At 41.9% G+C, this 18,274-nt stretch overlaps 1 protein-coding gene across 1 annotated transcript in view; it reads right to left on the bottom strand.

Moving 5' to 3' along the window:
- Positions 1 to 18,274, bottom strand: part of M1ap (meiosis 1 associated protein) — a 90,825-nt gene that overhangs the window by 67,221 nt on the left and 5,330 nt on the right. The window contains exons 2-3 of the mRNA XM_006236719.5: positions 13,878 to 14,166; positions 3,135 to 3,320 (exon numbers count right to left, since the gene is read on the bottom strand). Of these exons, the coding sequence (XP_006236781.1) occupies positions 3,135 to 3,320; positions 13,878 to 14,117 (426 nt within the window). The 5' untranslated portion in view covers positions 14,118 to 14,166. The remainder of the gene's footprint in view (positions 1 to 3,134; positions 3,321 to 13,877; positions 14,167 to 18,274) is intronic.

Genomic DNA, 18,274 nt, shown 5'->3' with positions numbered 1-18,274 from the left:
GTGATTATTTGTTCCCAGTCTTCAAGAGAAGCTGTTTCTCTGTTTTCTTCCCCTTTGGGTTAGAACATGGGAACTGGATTGGGCTGGAGTTGCTACTTCCTTTCTGTGTGGAAGGCTGTACTTGGCATGGGTTTGGTGTCTCTTGTCCTTCAGGTCAGTTAGATCAGGTCAAACCCTAGGTTCTGTTGAACTAGTTTCTCCTGGCCACAGAACTTAAGAAAGAGAACCGTTGACTGTGTTTCAGAATGCTCGTTCCCTCCTGCCCACCACCTCGCCGGGTTTGAGTCAAGGGAATTTTCTCTTAGGGGTCTGGTTGAACTCTTAGATTTGGAGCTCACTGAAGTGGGCGAGGCCTGAGGACTTGGCCTTGGAATTTTTAATTTTCAGACTTAACCTTTAGCCATTTATTAACATTTGGGTTTCCCTACCAAAGCAGTGGTTCCCATGGAGGTCTCTGCTTCAGTGTGCTGTGAGTCCAGCCGTTTGTCTGATTCTGGAGCAGCCGTTTGCCCTGTGCTGTGACCTTGCCTCTCCTAGGCATCCAAAGGGAACTGTTGACTTTGAGAAGTGTTTTAATAGTTGCTGGGACCAAATGGGAACTTCCACCTTCCTGGCGTGTGAAACTGATGATGGCAGGTCAGCACAATCATTTTCCAATTCCTGTCTGCAGTCGCAGGTCCCCAAAACTGAGACGATCTTAACCCCCACTCACGAATGTACCTGTGGAGCATCCACCCATTACTTATTTATATTTTTACAGTTGTCTCACTCAGTCTGGCACCAGAATAGCACCAACTTTGATATTCAATCCCCAAGAAAATTTAGTAAATTTGAATAAAAATTTGATTGAAGACAACTACAATTTTTTTCTTCATTTTGGACTCTCTTTTTGAGGTAAGATTTGACTCTGTGACCTAGCCTGTCCTGGAACTAGCCATGTAGCCCCGGCTGGTTTAGTTTTGCCTCATCCTTCTATGTGCTGGGACTGCAGCTGTAAACCTCCCTGTCTGGCTTTAAGGAACCCAGATAGATAGAAAACAGAATCAATTTAGGGAATTTAATATTCACCTTGCCAGTTCCAAATACCTTGGGCAGGTGTATTAACATTTCATTTTTATTTCAGTTTTTTTTTTCTTATAGTTCATGTTGGTCCCTGTTTTCTAGTTTCTCTTGATGACCTTCTGCATGTTAAGAGCTGAGTAGGTGACACGACAGCAGTTATGAGCACTTGTTGGAGCAGAAGAGATGGCTCCGTGGTTCTGAGGCTGTACTACTCTTCCTGAGGACCTGAGCTAGGTGCCCAGCACCCACAGCAGGCAGCTCCAGGGGCTCCAATGCCTCTAGTCTCTGTGGGCACCTGCACACACACACGCACACACACACACACACACACACAATTGAAAATAAAGTAAAAATTTAAAAAATACAAATATGTAGGATGATGTCATTATGCAGCAAGGCGGGTCCAGGATAAGGCAAAGCCTATCGTTGAATGAGTAGATGGGGAAAAAAGTCTAGGAACAAGAGAGGAGAAGAAGCGGGAGAATCAAGATGGAGACGACGGAGCAGGATGATCCAGATTCGGGTGGACTAGGTGAATTTTATCTTGTTTAGGTGGGCGGTTTAAATCTTTTTTGGCAGTGAATGTATTGTGTGGATGTATTGTGGATTGAGAATTTAACATATAAACCTAATTGTTAAATTACAAGTTTCTAGAGCTTTGATTTTACAGGCTACAGGGGATGTGAGCAAAGTTCCCGGCGGGCAGATAGACAAACTGTTCTGGAAGCTGTGCTAGGCTAGAGAATGCCTGGGGCTAGCATGAATGCGTCAGGCAGTAGTTAACAACCCGCTGAGGGGATAGTACGTGAAAGCGGCTGACAGAAGCAGCTGGTGGGTGAAGAGTGAAAAGGCGCGCTGGTACCTGTAGCCTCTGATCCGTTTTTTATTTTTACCGAAACACAAATACATTTGGTGTTCTTTCAGAAGATTGGAATTCAGCTCCCAGCACTTGTTTGGGAAACATGTAACTTCGTGTAACTCCAGGTTACACACACACTCAACAACAACAACAAAAAAAAAAAAAAAAAAAAAAAAAAGAAAAAGAAATAGAAAAAAGAAAAAGAGAAAGAAAAGATAAAGTATTGAGGAGAAGAGAAAATAGTCACGGGATAGGGAAATAATGTGGTCTACTAGCCAGTAGCTGAACATCTGTCTTGAAAGTTATATTCAATGTATAGAAAACAGAACAACGTAAGGAAAATAAGTAATGTGTATGTTGATGTCATTATGCAGGTGAAGGCAGACAAGATGAAATGAGGCCTGTCATTGGATGAGAAGGAAGGGAGGCGGGAACAGAGGTTTTAGAAGGAGGGAGAAGCAGGAGAGAGAGAGAGAGAGAGAGAGAGAGAGAGAGAGAGAGAGAGAGAGAGAGAGAGAGAGAGGAGAATCAAGATGGAGACGGAGGAGAAGAATGACCCACATCTGGGTGGTCTTGAATGGCCAAGGTAGTTGGGTTTAGATTTCTGTAGGCAAACTTATCTTCTCTAGGTGGCTGTGAGTTTATTGTGTGGATGTATTGTGGATTGGGAATTTAACATATAAATCTGATTGTTGGGTTGCAGTTTGTTGGGTCACTGTTTCACTGGGTGGATGGGAGTGTGGGCAGAGTTCGTGGCAGGGAGCCGCGATAGGCCAGCCTGTGCTGGACTTCTAGAGCCCTGATTTTACCAGGTAACTGGAACCAGAGAGTTCGAAGCTAGCAGAGAGCGGCCAGGAGAGATACTAATTAGAGATAAATTATGGTTAGTTCCATTTGGTCCCATGGGTGCCAGAACTAACATTAGAGACCAGAATGGCAAGGAACAGCCCGCGGACCGCCTGCGTGAGAGAGTACTTGGGGGCAGCGTGGAGCTGCTGAGATAAATTAGTGTTGGTTCCTATGGCCCAATGGAGCTGGAACTATCGAGAGAGCGACTGCCCAGGTCAGGGAGCCCAGGAGAAAGCAAAGAGCAGTGCGTGCCGGAACTGGTCGCACCCCATTTTTTTTTAAAAATATTTACTGCAACAATAATGAAACACTACACAGGTGGGAATGGGAAAATGGCTTCATGTTGTGAAAAGCAGTCTCTTACCTCCAGGGAAGTTAAGGGCTGAGCAGCACTTGTGGCCATGTGACTGCTGTACTGTTTGAACTGCTGGAGCCCATCCTCTACAGCCAGTGGTAGTAAGGTGTGAGATGGCCTGTAACAACCTTCTACCTGCAACGTCCGAAGCTCCGAGATACAGGCCTGCAGCCTAACGAAGTTCCCTCTCACTTGCTGCAGAGAGAAAATGAATTAAAGACACAAATCTTTAGGAATCCAGTATACCGGTTAGCTTTTGTCAAATTGACACAGACTAGAGTCACCTGGAAGAAGAAACCAGGAATTTGGAATCCATCTGATTGGTCTGTTGGCTTGTCTGTGGGGACATTTCCTTGATTACTGATTGGTGTAGGGGGTTCAACCCTGGGCTGGTAGTTCTGAGTGGAATAAGAAATCAGATTGAGCAAGCAAAGGGGAAGCAAGTGAGCAAGGATCTTTCCTCAGTGGTTCCTCTTCCTGCATGAATTCTGCCGTGATTTCCCTCAGAGATAGACTGATTAGGATGTGAAATCAAACAAACCCTTTCCTCCCCAACATGATTTTAGTCACGATGTTTATCATATCAATAGATAACAAACTACCAAACACCCAGGAGACTAACTGATAGTCTTACTTCATCATCAATAACTCCTTAGGCATTCCTTCCCTTCCTAAAACCTCTATGTTTGACTGACACATAGTAAATGTCAGTCATGTTCTAAGTATTGATCTAAAATTTTTCTAAATCAGAAGGAAGAATTGCAGCTAAAAATCTTAGATGATGTGGATTTATCAGAAATAGGGAAGGAAATGTTTTAATTTATTTACTTGTCCAATGAAAGGTCTTTGTAACTTACTGTGTGTGTGTGTGTGTGTGTGTGTGTGTGTGTGTGTGTATGTGTGTATGTGTGTGTGTGTTTAGATTTATTTTTTTTGTTTTTTTTGTTTTTTTTTGTTTTTTTTGTTTTTTTCGGAGCTGAGGACCGAACCCAGGGCCTTGCACTTCCTAGGCAAGCGCTCTACCACTGAGCTAAATCCCCAACCCTTAGATTTATTTTTATTTTAGGTGCATGAGTGTTTAAAATGTGCACCATGCATATGCCTAGTGCCTTCAGAGGCCATAAGAGAGCACCAGATCTCCTGGATCCAAGTTGTGAGCCACTGTGTGGGTACCGAGAACCAAATCTGGGTCCTCTGCAAGACAACAAGTGCTCTTAACTGGTGAGCCATGTGTCCAGCCCATGACTACAGTTTTACTTTGGGTGATCTGCAAGTTGATGTCTAAGAGGGCTAACTTTAGATACTATCTGGTTTTCTTAGCCAGTCACTAAGAGCTTCTCTGTTTAAGAATGATGTTTTGCTTGGTATTGTAGCAGTCAAGAAGCTGAGGCTGGAGGACTGAGGGTTCAAGGCTGTTATTAGAGTTCAAGGTATTTGGGGCTATATATTGAGACTCTGTCAAACAACAACAACAGAAATGTTTCTCCCAAAATAAGAATTCTGATTGGTCTCTCATTTCACAATTGATAAGGATCTATTCCATTCCTCAGGGGTATTTCAGTGAAGAAGAGACTCTCACTTATTTTAAGGAGCCAACAAGTAAACCCTGGACAAGTGAAGTGACCTCATGGTTTTCCTCATCTTTCTTTACAAAGAACAGTCTTTAGGAAGCCATGTAATTTATCTGATTCTAGTTCAATGATACGTCTAAGGATGTATGAATTAAAAAGAATGTATGCTGAAGATTTAAGACGTTATTTGAAGGAATTTCAAGCATCAACTAGGCAAGGAAGGGGAAAGAACTCTGCTTTAGACTAAATAGAGCCGTTGTACCTATTGTGGTTTGAATAAGAATGGCCCTCAAAGGTTCATATATTTGCATATTTAGTCACCAGGGAGTGGAACTGCTTGATAGGACTAGAAAGCTTAGGGGGTGTGGCCTTTTTGGAGGAAGTGTGTCACTGAGTGTGGGTTTTGAGGTTTCAAAAACCTGTGTCAGATCCACTCTCACTCACTCTATCTGTGGATCCAGGATGGGGATGGGGATGGGGGTTGAACTAGCCAGTGCATGCTCTATTACTGATACTATGCTGTGTTTGCAGACAGGAGCCTAGCATGGCTGTCCTCTGAGAGGCTCCAATAGCAGTCGACTGACACAGATGCAGATACTTACAGCCAAGCATTGGACTAAGGTCAGGGACTCCTATGGAAGAGTTAGGGGAAGGACTGAAGAACTGAAGGGCATGACAACCCCATAGGAAGACGAACAGGGTCAACTAACCTGAACCTCTGGGAGTTCCCAGAGACTAAGCCACCAACCAAAGAGAATGTAGTTTTAAACTACATCCAGCCAAAGGTCTGCTGTCCCTAACTCCATGCTCTCTGCCATGTTGATAATGGACTGAACCTCTGAAACTGTAAGCTAGCCCCAGTGAAATGTTTTCTCTTACAAGAGTTGCCATGGTTGTGCTGTCACTTCACAGCAATAGAAAGGTGACTAAGACAGGACCCCAAAGCAGGAATGAATGCTATTTGCCATGCTTATAAAATCCGTGAGTCTGAGCTATAATACCACCAGGGCTAGAAGGCTGTTCACCTTTCTTCCTTTGCTTTTGTGTGTTCCTCTCTTTAAGTGTCAGTGAGGGGGGCCTGAAGGCACAGGAAATGAGACTTCAACTCTGACACAAAATGAGAAATCTAGAAGGGGAAATAAAAAAACCTATTCAAGAAATAAATGAAATCAGACCTTAAATATAGCCTAGTAAAGTTTATTTTTTTATTTATTTGTGCAGTGTATGTATGTATATGATTGCATGTGTGTGTGTGTGTGTGTGTGATTATATGTGTATTTGACTGTGTGTATACATGTACATGTGCACAAATGGGCACATTTCATGTTGGGTTTTGGAGGTCAGATGAAAACATTAGGGTCTCTTCCTTGCCTTCCTCCTTGTTTGAGTCAGGGTCTCTTTGTTGTCTTGTGTTGTGCTATATGGGACCTTTGAGTTTCCAGGAATTCTCCTGTCTCTGTTTCCCATCTCAATGTAGGAGCCCTGAGATTACAGACAGGTGCTACCATGCTCAGCTTTATGTGGGTTCTGAGGATTTGAACTCAGGTCCTCAAGCATGTACAGCAAACCATTTACCTACCCACTAAGCCATTTCCCCAGTCCAGCTTAGCTTCCTTTAAGCCCTTTTCCTTACACACCCTTTTCTAATACTTTGTTATATATATTTAAGTCAACATGCAGTAAATCTCTAAAATTGTAAGCCAACCCCAATCAAATGTTTTTCTTGATAAGAGTTGCTGTGGTCATGATGTTTCTTCACAACAATAAAACCCAATTAAGATAGTACGTATGTGGTATGTGCATAGGTGTGTATGGTTATGTTCACGTGAGTGTAAGTGCCCAAAGAGCCCAAAGGCATTAGATTCCCTGAACTGAAGTTACAGACAGTTGTGAGTTGTCTAATATGGATCCTGGTAAACAAATTCAGGTTCTTTGAAAGAGCAGTACATGCTCTTAACTTGTGAGCCATCTCTCCCGCCCCAACACTTTCTGTTTTACAGCTTTTAAGAAAAACACTGTATTGTACATTTTATTTGCCCTTTTCCTATATGCTTTTATTGTTACTAGGAATATTTGAGCCTGTTTTGGTTTTTATCTTCATAACTCCATGTTTATGTGATTCCTTTAGACTATTTCTCTAGCAGTATTTGAGTCACCATATGACAGAATTATTGTATTTCCTTGTCTTATTCTCTCTCTCCCACTGCATTCAGTTATAGTTTCCCACATCTTCTTAGAACTCACCTTTATCTGTTTTATTTGTTTCTTTGAATAACAGCTACTAAGGAAAAGGAAATAAACACTATAGGTAAACCAAAGTGTTCTGAATCCTAATACATCATTGTAGATTAATTTCAATTCTTTATAATGAAAAACTTTAAAGAATTAGGGAGAATGTCACAGGAAGGACATTCGTCTGGAATCCTCTTTTGAGGGGGAAATTAATCATTTGGGTTAGAATTATTTATATTCATGTCACAATGGCTATAAAAGGAATTCTAATATTTTAATTATGAATTCTCTGTCATGATTTCTTATAAAAGGTCCAGAATTATTTGATGATACTAAAAAATTAAATGTGAGGGTACTCTTGGGTCCATCCTAGAAACTATCCACTGTATGCTGTCTTTCTACATTCACATTTCGTGTCTCTCTGTGGGCAGAACACTTCAGATGTCTATATAGCTCAGGGAAAACGGATTTAAGGGCCTCTTTTCCTTATAGACTGGATTGTTTGTATACATCAAGTGATAGTCACTCCTGCTAGTTCCTTGAGCTTCTAATGAGCACTGACTTCACTGTTCTACAGTGAGGAAATGTTGGCTTGTAATTATTTCTGAGTTACCAGTGACTTACCTGTGTATGACTTTTATTTTCAGGACAGACTATAGGCAATTACAAGGCTTTATCAGGCAGGTTTCATGGTGGTGGTGGAAAAGTATCTTTGGTTCACAGCCAATTCACTGCAGTCTCTGAAGAGCACAACCAAGGACTCAGGCTGCCCTGGCACGTCCTGTTCTTGGGATATTTAGCTCCTTATCTCTGCCACCTTCATTCATTCCTAGGTCTCTGAGGCCTATATCGAGGCTCTTCTTAAGAGCTTCTTCCAAGACTCTTTATGGAAGGAACAGGGAAACGTGAACATGCTTTTCTCTACTCTAACTCAGTCTTTTCTACTCTTAGCCTTCCCTCTGCTTTCTCTAACTCCAAGCTTATAAAAGCCACCAAAGTTTTTTGTCTGGGGTTCACTCAACAGTGAGACTGTCCCTTCATCTCAACTGTTAACTCTTCATCTTAACTCTCAACTGTTCTGAAAAAGAAAAAAAAAAAAAAGGTGGGAAAACTGGGTGTGGTGACCCACACTGAAATCCCAGCACTCAGTAGAACGAATCAGGAGAATTGCCACACGTTTGAGGCTAGCCTGAGCCATGTAGTGAGCTTCAGGCCGGCACGGCTGACACGGTGATACTGAATTAGGTAAACGAAAGAATAAAATACAAAAATCTACCAGCAACATCATCAGCACCACTAACAACAGAGTGGAGTGGCAGAACAGGCACTTTCCCAGGTTAGACTCTTGATTACTCAGTCTCAGTAGGTGACTAAAGGCTTAAACTGTCCCTTGGTTTGTTAGTTTACTTTGACACCTGGCCGATAAGCTGTTTCTTAGCTTGGTTAAGCTCCTACAAGAACATGGTTTTTAGTGTAAAATGGCCTGCCTTTCCTAAAGAAGCGATTAAAGGATCAATTGATTTAAAAATGGCCACCTATACTAGGGAGCAACAGGGAGATAGGAGAAATTATCACAACACTTAATAATGGGTAGTTTTTGTTTGCCTTTTCAGATATCTGTTTATTTTTCTCTCTCTGGTTTTGTATCCTTGGAGGCCAATCTATAGGGAGGAATTCAGTGAATTTCCTCACATTCCTGCTTCTAAAAACGTGTGTCCAGTGGGAGGCACTAGCTGGGGATTTAGATCTGGGAGTCCCAATTACCCATTCTGTACTTAGCTGAGTCCAGGCTTTTCCTGACCACAAAATCCCATTGTCAGGGTCCTTTCACCTACTGCAATGGTTGTAAATAAAATCATTTATGGTGCTTTAAAAAGAGTCACTACATTTTCTGTAACAAAGGTCACCGATCCCATGAGGTAGCTCTCTTTAGTCCTGGGTGGCCTGGCTGTAGCAGCATTTTCTGTTAACTCTGCCTAAACTCTGCCTTCACTTCTGCAAATATTCTCTTTCTGTATCTCTGAAAAAATTTCAGCTTGGGCATACCATCTGTTTCTTGCTTGCAACTTGACTGACTTATATAGCTCTTTAAAAAAGCTTCCTTTAAAAAGAAAATGGGAATTTTCTTTCCTTTCCCATATATAGTTGTTTCTCCTTTAGCTACCTTGGTCTCTCTGAAGTCTCAGATTCTAGGTTCTCCTCTTCTGTACTGAGGCTTGCAAACTTAAGGCAGTGACAGCCTTAGGTTCTCCTCAATTGCTTCTCCTCATTGTACTTCCGGATGTGTACAGTGTCTTGAGAAATTCGGGTGTGTGTGCTTAGGCCAGAGGCCAACCTCAAGTGTCATTCCTCGGAAGCTGTGCTAGTTTGCTTTCTGATGCTGTGATAAACACCATGATCAAAAGCAACTTGGGGGAGAAAGGTTTATTTCCGCTTATAGCGTATGGTCCATCATTGAGGGAAGCTGGGCAGGAACTTGAGACAGGAACTTGGAGTCAGGAACTGAAGCAAAGACCTCAGAGGAATGCTGCTTAGTGGCTTGCTCAGCTACCTATTGGCTTGTACAGCCCACCCACTCAGGCATGACATGGTCCACAGGAGCCTAAGCCCTTCTACATCAGCTAGTAATCAAGAATATGCATCCACAAACACGCCCATAGGCCAGTCTGGTGGAGGCAATTCCTCAGTTGAGGTTTCTTCTTCCCAGGTAGTCAAGTTGACAGCCAAGAAGAGTCATAGTAGTCATCTACATCTTCTCTCCTCTCCTCTCCTCTCCTCTCCTCTCCTCTCCTCTCCTCTCCTCTCCTCTCCTCTCCCCTCCCCTCCCCTCCTCTCCCCTCCCCTCTCCTCCTCTCCTCTCCTCTCCCCTTCCCTCCCCTCCTCTCTTCTCCCCTCTCCTCCTCTCCTCTCCTCTCCTCTCCCCTTCTCTCTTCTCCCCTTCCCTCCCCTCCTCTCTTCTCCTCTCCTCTCCTCTCCTCTCCCCTTCTCTCTTCTCCCCTCCCTTCCCCTTCTCTCTTCTCCTCTCCCGTCTCCTCCTCTCCTTTTTGAGATGGAGTCTCACTGGGACCTGAGGCATGCTGATTTGGCACCAGGAATCGTCCTGTTTCTATCTCCTCAGCACAAGCACACACCACATCCAGCTTTTTACATGAGGATTAGGATCAGCCTCAGGTTCTCATTCTTGAGCCAACAGGTCTGGCTCACAATCAAACTCAGGTCCTTGAGCTTAGGTCTCATGCTTGTGAAGGCAAGCTCTTTTACTAACTAATGAACTGTCTTCACAGCCTCTTGTTTTGTCCTGGTTATTTTAGACAAGAGAGTACATTTGGTCCTTGCTGCTTTGCCTGGATAGAACAATGACTTGTTTCTCATAAATGGAATGTGGAATAAATGGACTTCTGTGACAAGGACATAAACCATTCTCTGTCTCTGTCTTTTCACCAGTTGCTTGTGGAAAAGTTAGAATGAGAACATGAAAATAACGCTATGGTGGTGAGGAACTATGGATCTCTTCCGATTACCATCTGAGTATTCTACTTTAGAACCAGCTCCTCCGGCTCTCATTGAGCCCTCAGAAGGCTACAACTGTAGCTTCCATCTTAAATACAACCTCAGGAGGACCCTCATGCCTGAGCTACCTCCCTAAACTGCTTTGGATTTTTAACTCACAATGAACATGAAAAAATAAGTGTTTATTATGCTAAGCTATCACATTTTAGTATAATCTAACAGAAGATGGTGTCTTGGGTTGTATAAGAAAGCAGTATGAGCAAGGCATGAAGAACAAACCAGAATGCATCACTCCTCCATGGCCTCTACTTTGTTTCCTGCTGGGGACCTTCCTGGCCTCACAGTTTCCTGAGGAAAGCAGGGGAGAGGTATGGAGTCAATGACAGGGGCCTAAGCTGCTTTAGTGTTGGCAATTCTTCAGACTTTACCTCTTTGCTATTCTGAGGCCTAAAACCTCTGGCCTTTGGTAATTTGACTCATGCTGAGGACAACTGGGGAATTAGAAAAAGAGGCCTAGTTTTTCTCTGGCTCAAGGGGCCCTGGATGGCCAGGCTAAAGGCTTGGAGTTCATTAACTCTTTGTGAGCCAGAGAGAAAAGAAGAGGAAGACAAGGGTGAATTCAAGCACATACACAGACACACACACTTTGGCCAGGCCAGGCCACCTGTCTCAACACTTTCACAAATGTTCATGGATACTTACATACATCCACATACATACATACAGACAGACAAACTTATACATATATACGTTTGGTGAATGGGACTGAGCCCCAAGTGGCGCACTTACTTTTTCTCTCTGGCCTTCTTATATACCTTCTTAGGCAAAAGTTCTTTGTAAAATTACCTCATAGATAAAATGTTACACAAAAGGAGTTACGTGAGGATGGCCATAGTAAGTTCAAAGCAGTGTTTCACTCTGTCAGCTCATTGTAAGTTAAAAGAGCAGTTTCACATGGCCTCGATTTATCACAGGGTACATCCATGGCTTCATCCTTGGACCTGACCTACAATGAATGTTTTTTCTTTCTTGATCACTAATTTATGTCAAGCCTGCTTTCTTATCTTATTACAATTAGCTCATGACACATGAAGCTTTACAGAGCTCTAGTTGCAGCTTTCTTTTATAGAGGGCTTGAAATTACATGTATACATTTAGGAATTTTATAAAATTACTATCAGTAATTATTAAATCATCAATTTATCTACATGTCTTTATTATATGAAACTACATCTTCATATTGATTCTACAGGAAATCTGCCCAAGAGGGTTGACCAATGTCCAGGAATCATTAGGTTATGTAATAGTGACAGGAAAGGCACATCAGCAGCAAGAAGCACTCCTGGGATAAAGTCTCTGGTGGCCTTGAGGCAGAGCTCACCCTTAGACCCCTGTCACCCATGCAGAGCTCACAGGCTATGCAAAATGGTGGGCCATCTCCAGAAAACTGTTTTGCATGCCTGAGCCTTTCCTAGATGGCTTCTGATAGGTTCCTGACTGCAGTTCCTGCCCTGACTCCCCGTCATGATGGACTGTGATTTGAATATGTAACTCCAACAAACCCTTTCCTCTCTGTGAATGAGAGTTCTGGAAAGAAGCTGTGTCTCCAGACACTGATTAACTGACTAGAATTTCAATATGGTGGAGAGATTGGAATGTTGCAGTTCCAAAGGCGAATTACATCATTGTTAGCTAGTTCTAGCCCACTGGAACCACTTCTTGCCCTCCTCTATGTTGGAATTAATATCCTGTGACTAATATATTAAAACCTTTAGAATATATTAACTTAGCAGATCTCTAGCTTTCACCAACTCAAAGACTAAGAATGTCATCAGATGGCATCTTGGACCTATAGTAACGTCTCCCTCATCTGGTTGTACCTGTGTCTCTGATGCATTCAACAATGTATTTTAACCTTGCCTTGATTTATGGCCTTCTTTGTTCTATAAAACTTCATGAAACCGCTTCCACACTGGAACATGGAATTTGGGGTAATCTGAATCTGTGTTCCCTGGCTATGGTCACTTGAAATGGCTCCAGAATAAGCTACCTCTTATTCCCTTTAAAATGAGAGCTGTGGTTTTGCATCAACGCCTTGAAATTGGTTTTTGTTTTGTTTTCAAGTCATAGTTTCTCTGTGTAGCCCTGGCTGTCCTGGAATTCACTCTGTAGATCAGGCTGGCTTTGAACCCAAAGATCCGCCTGCCTCTGCCTCCTGAGTGTTGAGTGTGTGCCACCACTGCCTGGCCCCACATTGATTTTGTCATGGTGTTTGTCTTAGTTAGAGTTACCATTGCTGTGAAGAGACACCATGACCAAGGCAGTTCTTATGGTGGACAACATGTAACTGTCCATTATAAGATGAAACATGGCAGCGTCCAGGCAGGCGTGGTGCTGGAGGAGCTGAGGGGTCTACATCTTGATCCAAAGGCAGATAGGAGAAGACACAACATCCTCAGGCAGCTAGGAGGAGGGTCTCAGAGCCCACCCGCTCAGTGACACAGTTCCTCTAAAAAGGCCAAACGTCCTAACAGAGTCACTACCTGGGCCAAGCATATTCAAACCACAGCAGTGTTCAAGCGAACTTGAACAAATGTGTATTATTTTCATTCAAAAGAGATATTAATATTTTCACTTTCAGTGAGGAGGATGAGACATTAATTTTAAAAATGAGTGGATTCTAGTAAGATTTTACAGACATAATCAACAACAAGTCTGTGAAATTCCTCTTTGGTTATCTTAAAGACATAGCATATGACCATTAATTTAACAATAAGGCTGACTCTAAGAAGGAAATGAGTGGAATCTCTGGAAGTCCTCATCCCTGTGATTTTGAGCTATATCGAAGAGAGAGGGAAGACTTGGATTTTCTTTGAGGAGGAGAGAAGATTATCGTGAGGGAGCTTTGTAAAGATAATGGTCCAGTCACTCCTTCCAAACCTTCAGTGATGTTTTACCTGCACGGAGTCAAAGTTTCACTGGAGTGGAACACAGGGAAAATAGTCTCATGGTTTTTGCAGTCAGGAATTTTTGAGCAAAGAAATTAGGGCCTTGAGTTTTACCCCAGGACAAGTTTGGGAGAAAGAGAGTTACTGGATAAACCAGACCTCTGAAGAGCTTTAGAAACTTCTTCAAGTGTTTACATTTCAAAGAGGGTGAAAGGATCTAGCTGTTTACATTTCAAAGAACTGCAAATGCTAAGGTTTCTCCTCTCACAGCAGAGGGACCAGTTGCAGCCTATTTCTGCCCCCAAATTAACTCAGAGGCTGGCTTCCCTCTTGCAGCACAAGTCCCCATATACACAGGATGACTTCTGGTTCACGTGGGCTAATCAGATACGAGGAACCTATGCGGTTTTTACTGTAAGTAAAAGCAACCATGAGTTCTGCTGTGGAAATCTCATTTGCTTTCAGGATACCAAGATTAGAGATAAACTTACCACAAATGGGAGGACACACTCATGTTGGTTTTGTACCGTGTATAAGCTGAACAGAGACATTCGGCTGGGGCCCATCAAACTGCAGGCTATTGAGAAGAAGTTCTGCAAGGCCTCACAGAGGTTGGGGCAGATGTCATCCCAGGAAGGGACAGCAATATGCACAATGAGCAGCCTCGGAGGTTGATGACTAATTTTCGTGGCAGGGGAGGTCCCTCTACTCGTAGTTCTCCTTCGATGCATGGCAGCGTGGAACTGTGGCCACCACTTGAATCATCAATGTTTTATAAACCTAAGGAAAGGAAAAAGAAAAAACTGGCTTTTATAAAACTGGATTAGGTACATGAAGCAAAGAATATATATACATCGAGGGGATAAAAATTCCCAAAAAGATTCAATTTGGGTACCACATCAAACTTGGCAAGGTCGTCCTGCATTAACAGCACCCAAGAGATGGGATATGTCTGATTTTGGTGTAAGTATGAGAATGCTTAGAGATGTTTGTGGAACTAATAAAGAATAAAGCAGTTACACACAAGATTCAAACTTCAGGTTTGTTTGTTTGTTTTTTACAGGGTCTCATGTTACCTAGGCTGGCCTGGAGTTCATTATGTAGCTGAGTATGATCTTGACCTCCTGATCTTTCTGCTTCCACCTCCCAAGTGCAAGAGTTATACAGGAGCATCACTGTGCCTTAAATCAGGCGTTGGGTAAGCTTATTTGCCCTCATAAGTTTGTTACTGCTAATTGTCCTATATTGTAACTTGTTTCTATGTTTGTCTTTCTCGCCATATTTTAAGGCTTCCCACAGTGTCAGGTATGGGGTAGGTAACTCCATAGGGGTTTCTGGTCAGGGAGGCTCCTGAAATAATAAAGGTTCTTGCTATTTTTTCTTGGTTCTCCACTACAAGTAGTTGATAAGGGCTTATTGAAGGCACCACACACCTAGAACAAAAGCTATAGAGGAATCGCATTGGAACTGAGTTAGAAATTTCCTCCCTGATGGCTACCTCCCACAGTGCTGGAAGGTGTTATGTAGGCTGCTGGGGGCTGGAGACGTCTACAGTTTTACCCACCTGTGAATCCTAGGAACCTGCCTGGCAGATGCGCCCATTTGTACAGTAATGGCATGACTGTTGTGGGGCAGGAGGAACCAACCATCTCCCAGTTGGATTTCAGGCTTGCTCTGTAAGAGCGAGCTTATACCCACTAATGTAAACCTGATCCAAAACACATGACTGTAGAGTTTATGGGCCCTAGCTGGGAACCTAACATTGCTGCTTAGATAAACTATTAAACCATCTTCTAAATAGATGTTTACACCCACAGACAAAGGCTACTCTCAGCTTTAAATGAAGAAGCCAGTCCTGGCAGCAAATATCGGTGAATATGAAAACCTTGCACAAGACACTAAGACCAAAAGATGGATGGTCAAGGGCTCAGCCCTAATAAGATATCTGCATGATCCCTTTAAGTCTCAGGGGACGCTTTGGAAGAGGAGGCAGGAAGATGTAAGAGATGGAAGACGGAAAGGGTGAAAACTGCAGCACGGCCACAACAATCTTGAAAGCAGAGTGGCTGGACACAATGTATAAAGTAGAAATAACTTACTATGACCACAAGTCGGGTTTGTCTCAGAAGCATAACATTAGCTAGGCACGGCGGCTTACACTAACATCTCTAATCTTGGCATTTGGGAAGCTTTGACAGAAAAGTTGCTTTAAGCTTGAGGTCAGCCAGGGTTACAGTATAAGAAGAACTAGTCTTTAAAAGAGAAGGAGGAAAAGAAAGAAACCAGAGAGCCTAAGTTCAATATAACATCAGAATTATAGTAATCTATCATATTGAAAGATTAAATGAGAAAATTATATGATCCTCTATTGATTTTTTTCTTTAAAATCCAATGTCCGTACATGACAAAGCCCCTTAGTAACTTGGGAAAGGATAATTTGGCTAAAATGTGTTAGTAAAAAGCTAGAGCATCAGGGCTGTGGCTCAATATGAGTTGTGAGGCTGAGGCAGGAAGACTGAAGCCAGTCTTGGGCTATGTTGTAAGCTTCAGAACAGACTGATCTAACATTGATTCAATTCCCCATCCTGCCTCAGCCTCTGTAGTAGCTGTGATCACATGACTGTACCTCTAAGCCTAACGTGAAAGAACTCTTCTAAAATGTTCATTTTACTATTACTGTGCTTGTATGTGGATAACACACGTATACGGGGTGCACCTGTGCCACAACATGCATACAGATGCCCGAGGAGACAACTTTGTGCAGTTCTACTTTTCTATGGGTTCTGGGGCATGTGCCTTTACCCACTGAACCACTTCCCTAATTCTTGCTTAAATGTACTCTTGGACCTGGAAATCCAAATCAATGCCTAATATGTTTACCAAAACAAGCAATACAAGTATTTACTCTTTTAACTGTGTTTTTAAATTAGTGCATGGCTTAATAGCCTGAAGCAGAAGGATTATCACAAGATCAAGGTCAGTCATAGCTACAGAACAAGATTGTTTCAAAAACAAACAAAATAAAAATGAACAAATAAACTAGCGTACAAGGCCAATTTCTAAATAGACCGTTTGGGCTGGAGAGATGGCTCAGCGGTTAAGAGCACTAACTGTTCTTCCAGAGGTCCTGAGTTCAATTCCCAGCAACCACATGGTGGCTCACCACAACCATCTGTAATTCATATATATGAATGTTTCGTTTGAGGGTAACATATGTTGATACAGAAAAAATGGACACCCAGAGGCTTATTCTTACTTACCACTCCTATAAGCCTATTTTTCTTCATATATAAAAATAGCACATTATTCTTTCTATCTCTCTATCATCTATCTATCTGTTTATCTTTCTATCTATCTGAGACAAGGTCTCACTTTGTAGTCCAGGCTAGCATAGAACTCATTATGTAGTCCAGGTTGGCCTTAAATTCACATTGTTTCTCCCACCTCAGTCTTCCAGATGTTGGGATTACAGAGATGAGCCACTATGCACAGTTCGAAAACATCATTTTAGGTATAGGAAGTCTGCATTTTGAACAGTTTCACTACATACCAATTTTAGGTACTACAGGGTTGATAATTAACACTGTCTATCAAAACAATTCAAATTTCAGGTTGCTGCAGAAAACTAATCAAGTAATTGCATAAAGAAATTAGCTCTTTAGTCTACAGATTATTATGGAAATAGCAGATGCGTATCACGATGATCAGTGAACAATTATATAACTCCTTTTAAAGTCTCTCAGTGAATGGTCATTGCAGAGTACAGACAGCAAAGAGAGTAAGTGTGTTACTTCCCTTTCTCTTTGTGACTAGTCCATGTGACATTTTATAGGAGGTTGGTTATGACATAAAAAGATGCAGATATTGCAGAGAAAATGCCACTAGCAAAAATGGAATCATTAAAAGAACTCTCAGAAAAATGTTCAAATAGATACAAACTTAGAGAGGATTAAAACCATTTTCTGAGGCATAGAAAAAAGTGTGGTGTATCATAAGTTATATTGTGGGAAGAAAGCAAACACAAGGTATTGTTCAAACCACCGAGAAGTTTTTGTTTAAAAACAATTTTGTGTGTTATTTTTGAGACAGGTTCTATTGTATAGCTCAGGTTGGTCTTGAGCCGTCATCCTTCTGATCCCTTTGAAGTGCTGTAATCAGAGGAATATGTCATCACACCCAAATCAATGCCCAAAACCTATTCCCCCTTTAAATACAAACAAAACATTTTTCAATGTTACTGGTGTTTTTAAAGTATAGTATGTGAAATGTTACCTTTGCATTTTTCTAAACGCACTTAGGAAGAGAGCTTTTAGTGGTTTCCCAATGATGAGAATTCTTTTGTGTTTCAGGTTGTACAATTATTTTTTTAAGTGGGAAATAATTCTAATAGAAATTTTGTGTATCTTCTCACATATCTATCTTGTCTGTTAGGAAATGGATTGTGATTCATTTGTACTGCAAGTAAAATATTACTAGATATTTACAGGAAAGTATTACAAATAAACACACAAATCATGATGAAATAAGGCTTGGGAGATGACTCTGTGGATAAAGTGCTTGCTGAACAAGCCTGACAAGTTGAATTTGAATCCCTGAAACCCACCTAACGCCAGACATAGCACACCTCACCTGCTAGCCCAGTTCTACCTTAACATAGGAAGCAGAGATAGAAGAATTCCCAGAAGCCTTTGAGCTGGTTTGTTTGGCATATGCATTATGAGCAACAAATACACAAACAAACAAACAAACAAACAAACAAACAAACAAAAAACCCTTTCAAACTCACACATGATAGAAAGCAAGAACCAACATCAGAGTTTGCTCTCTGACCTTCACACTCAAGTTGTGTGTTTATACACACATGAACATGTACACACACACACACACA

This window comes from Rattus norvegicus, chromosome 4 (genome assembly GCF_036323735.1).
Source record: "Rattus norvegicus strain BN/NHsdMcwi chromosome 4, GRCr8, whole genome shotgun sequence".
In the NCBI taxonomy this organism is placed as follows: Eukaryota; Metazoa; Chordata; class Mammalia; order Rodentia; family Muridae; genus Rattus; species Rattus norvegicus.
The sequence above is the reverse complement of the archived record's forward strand: the minus strand, read 5'-3'. Positions and strand labels throughout refer to the sequence as shown.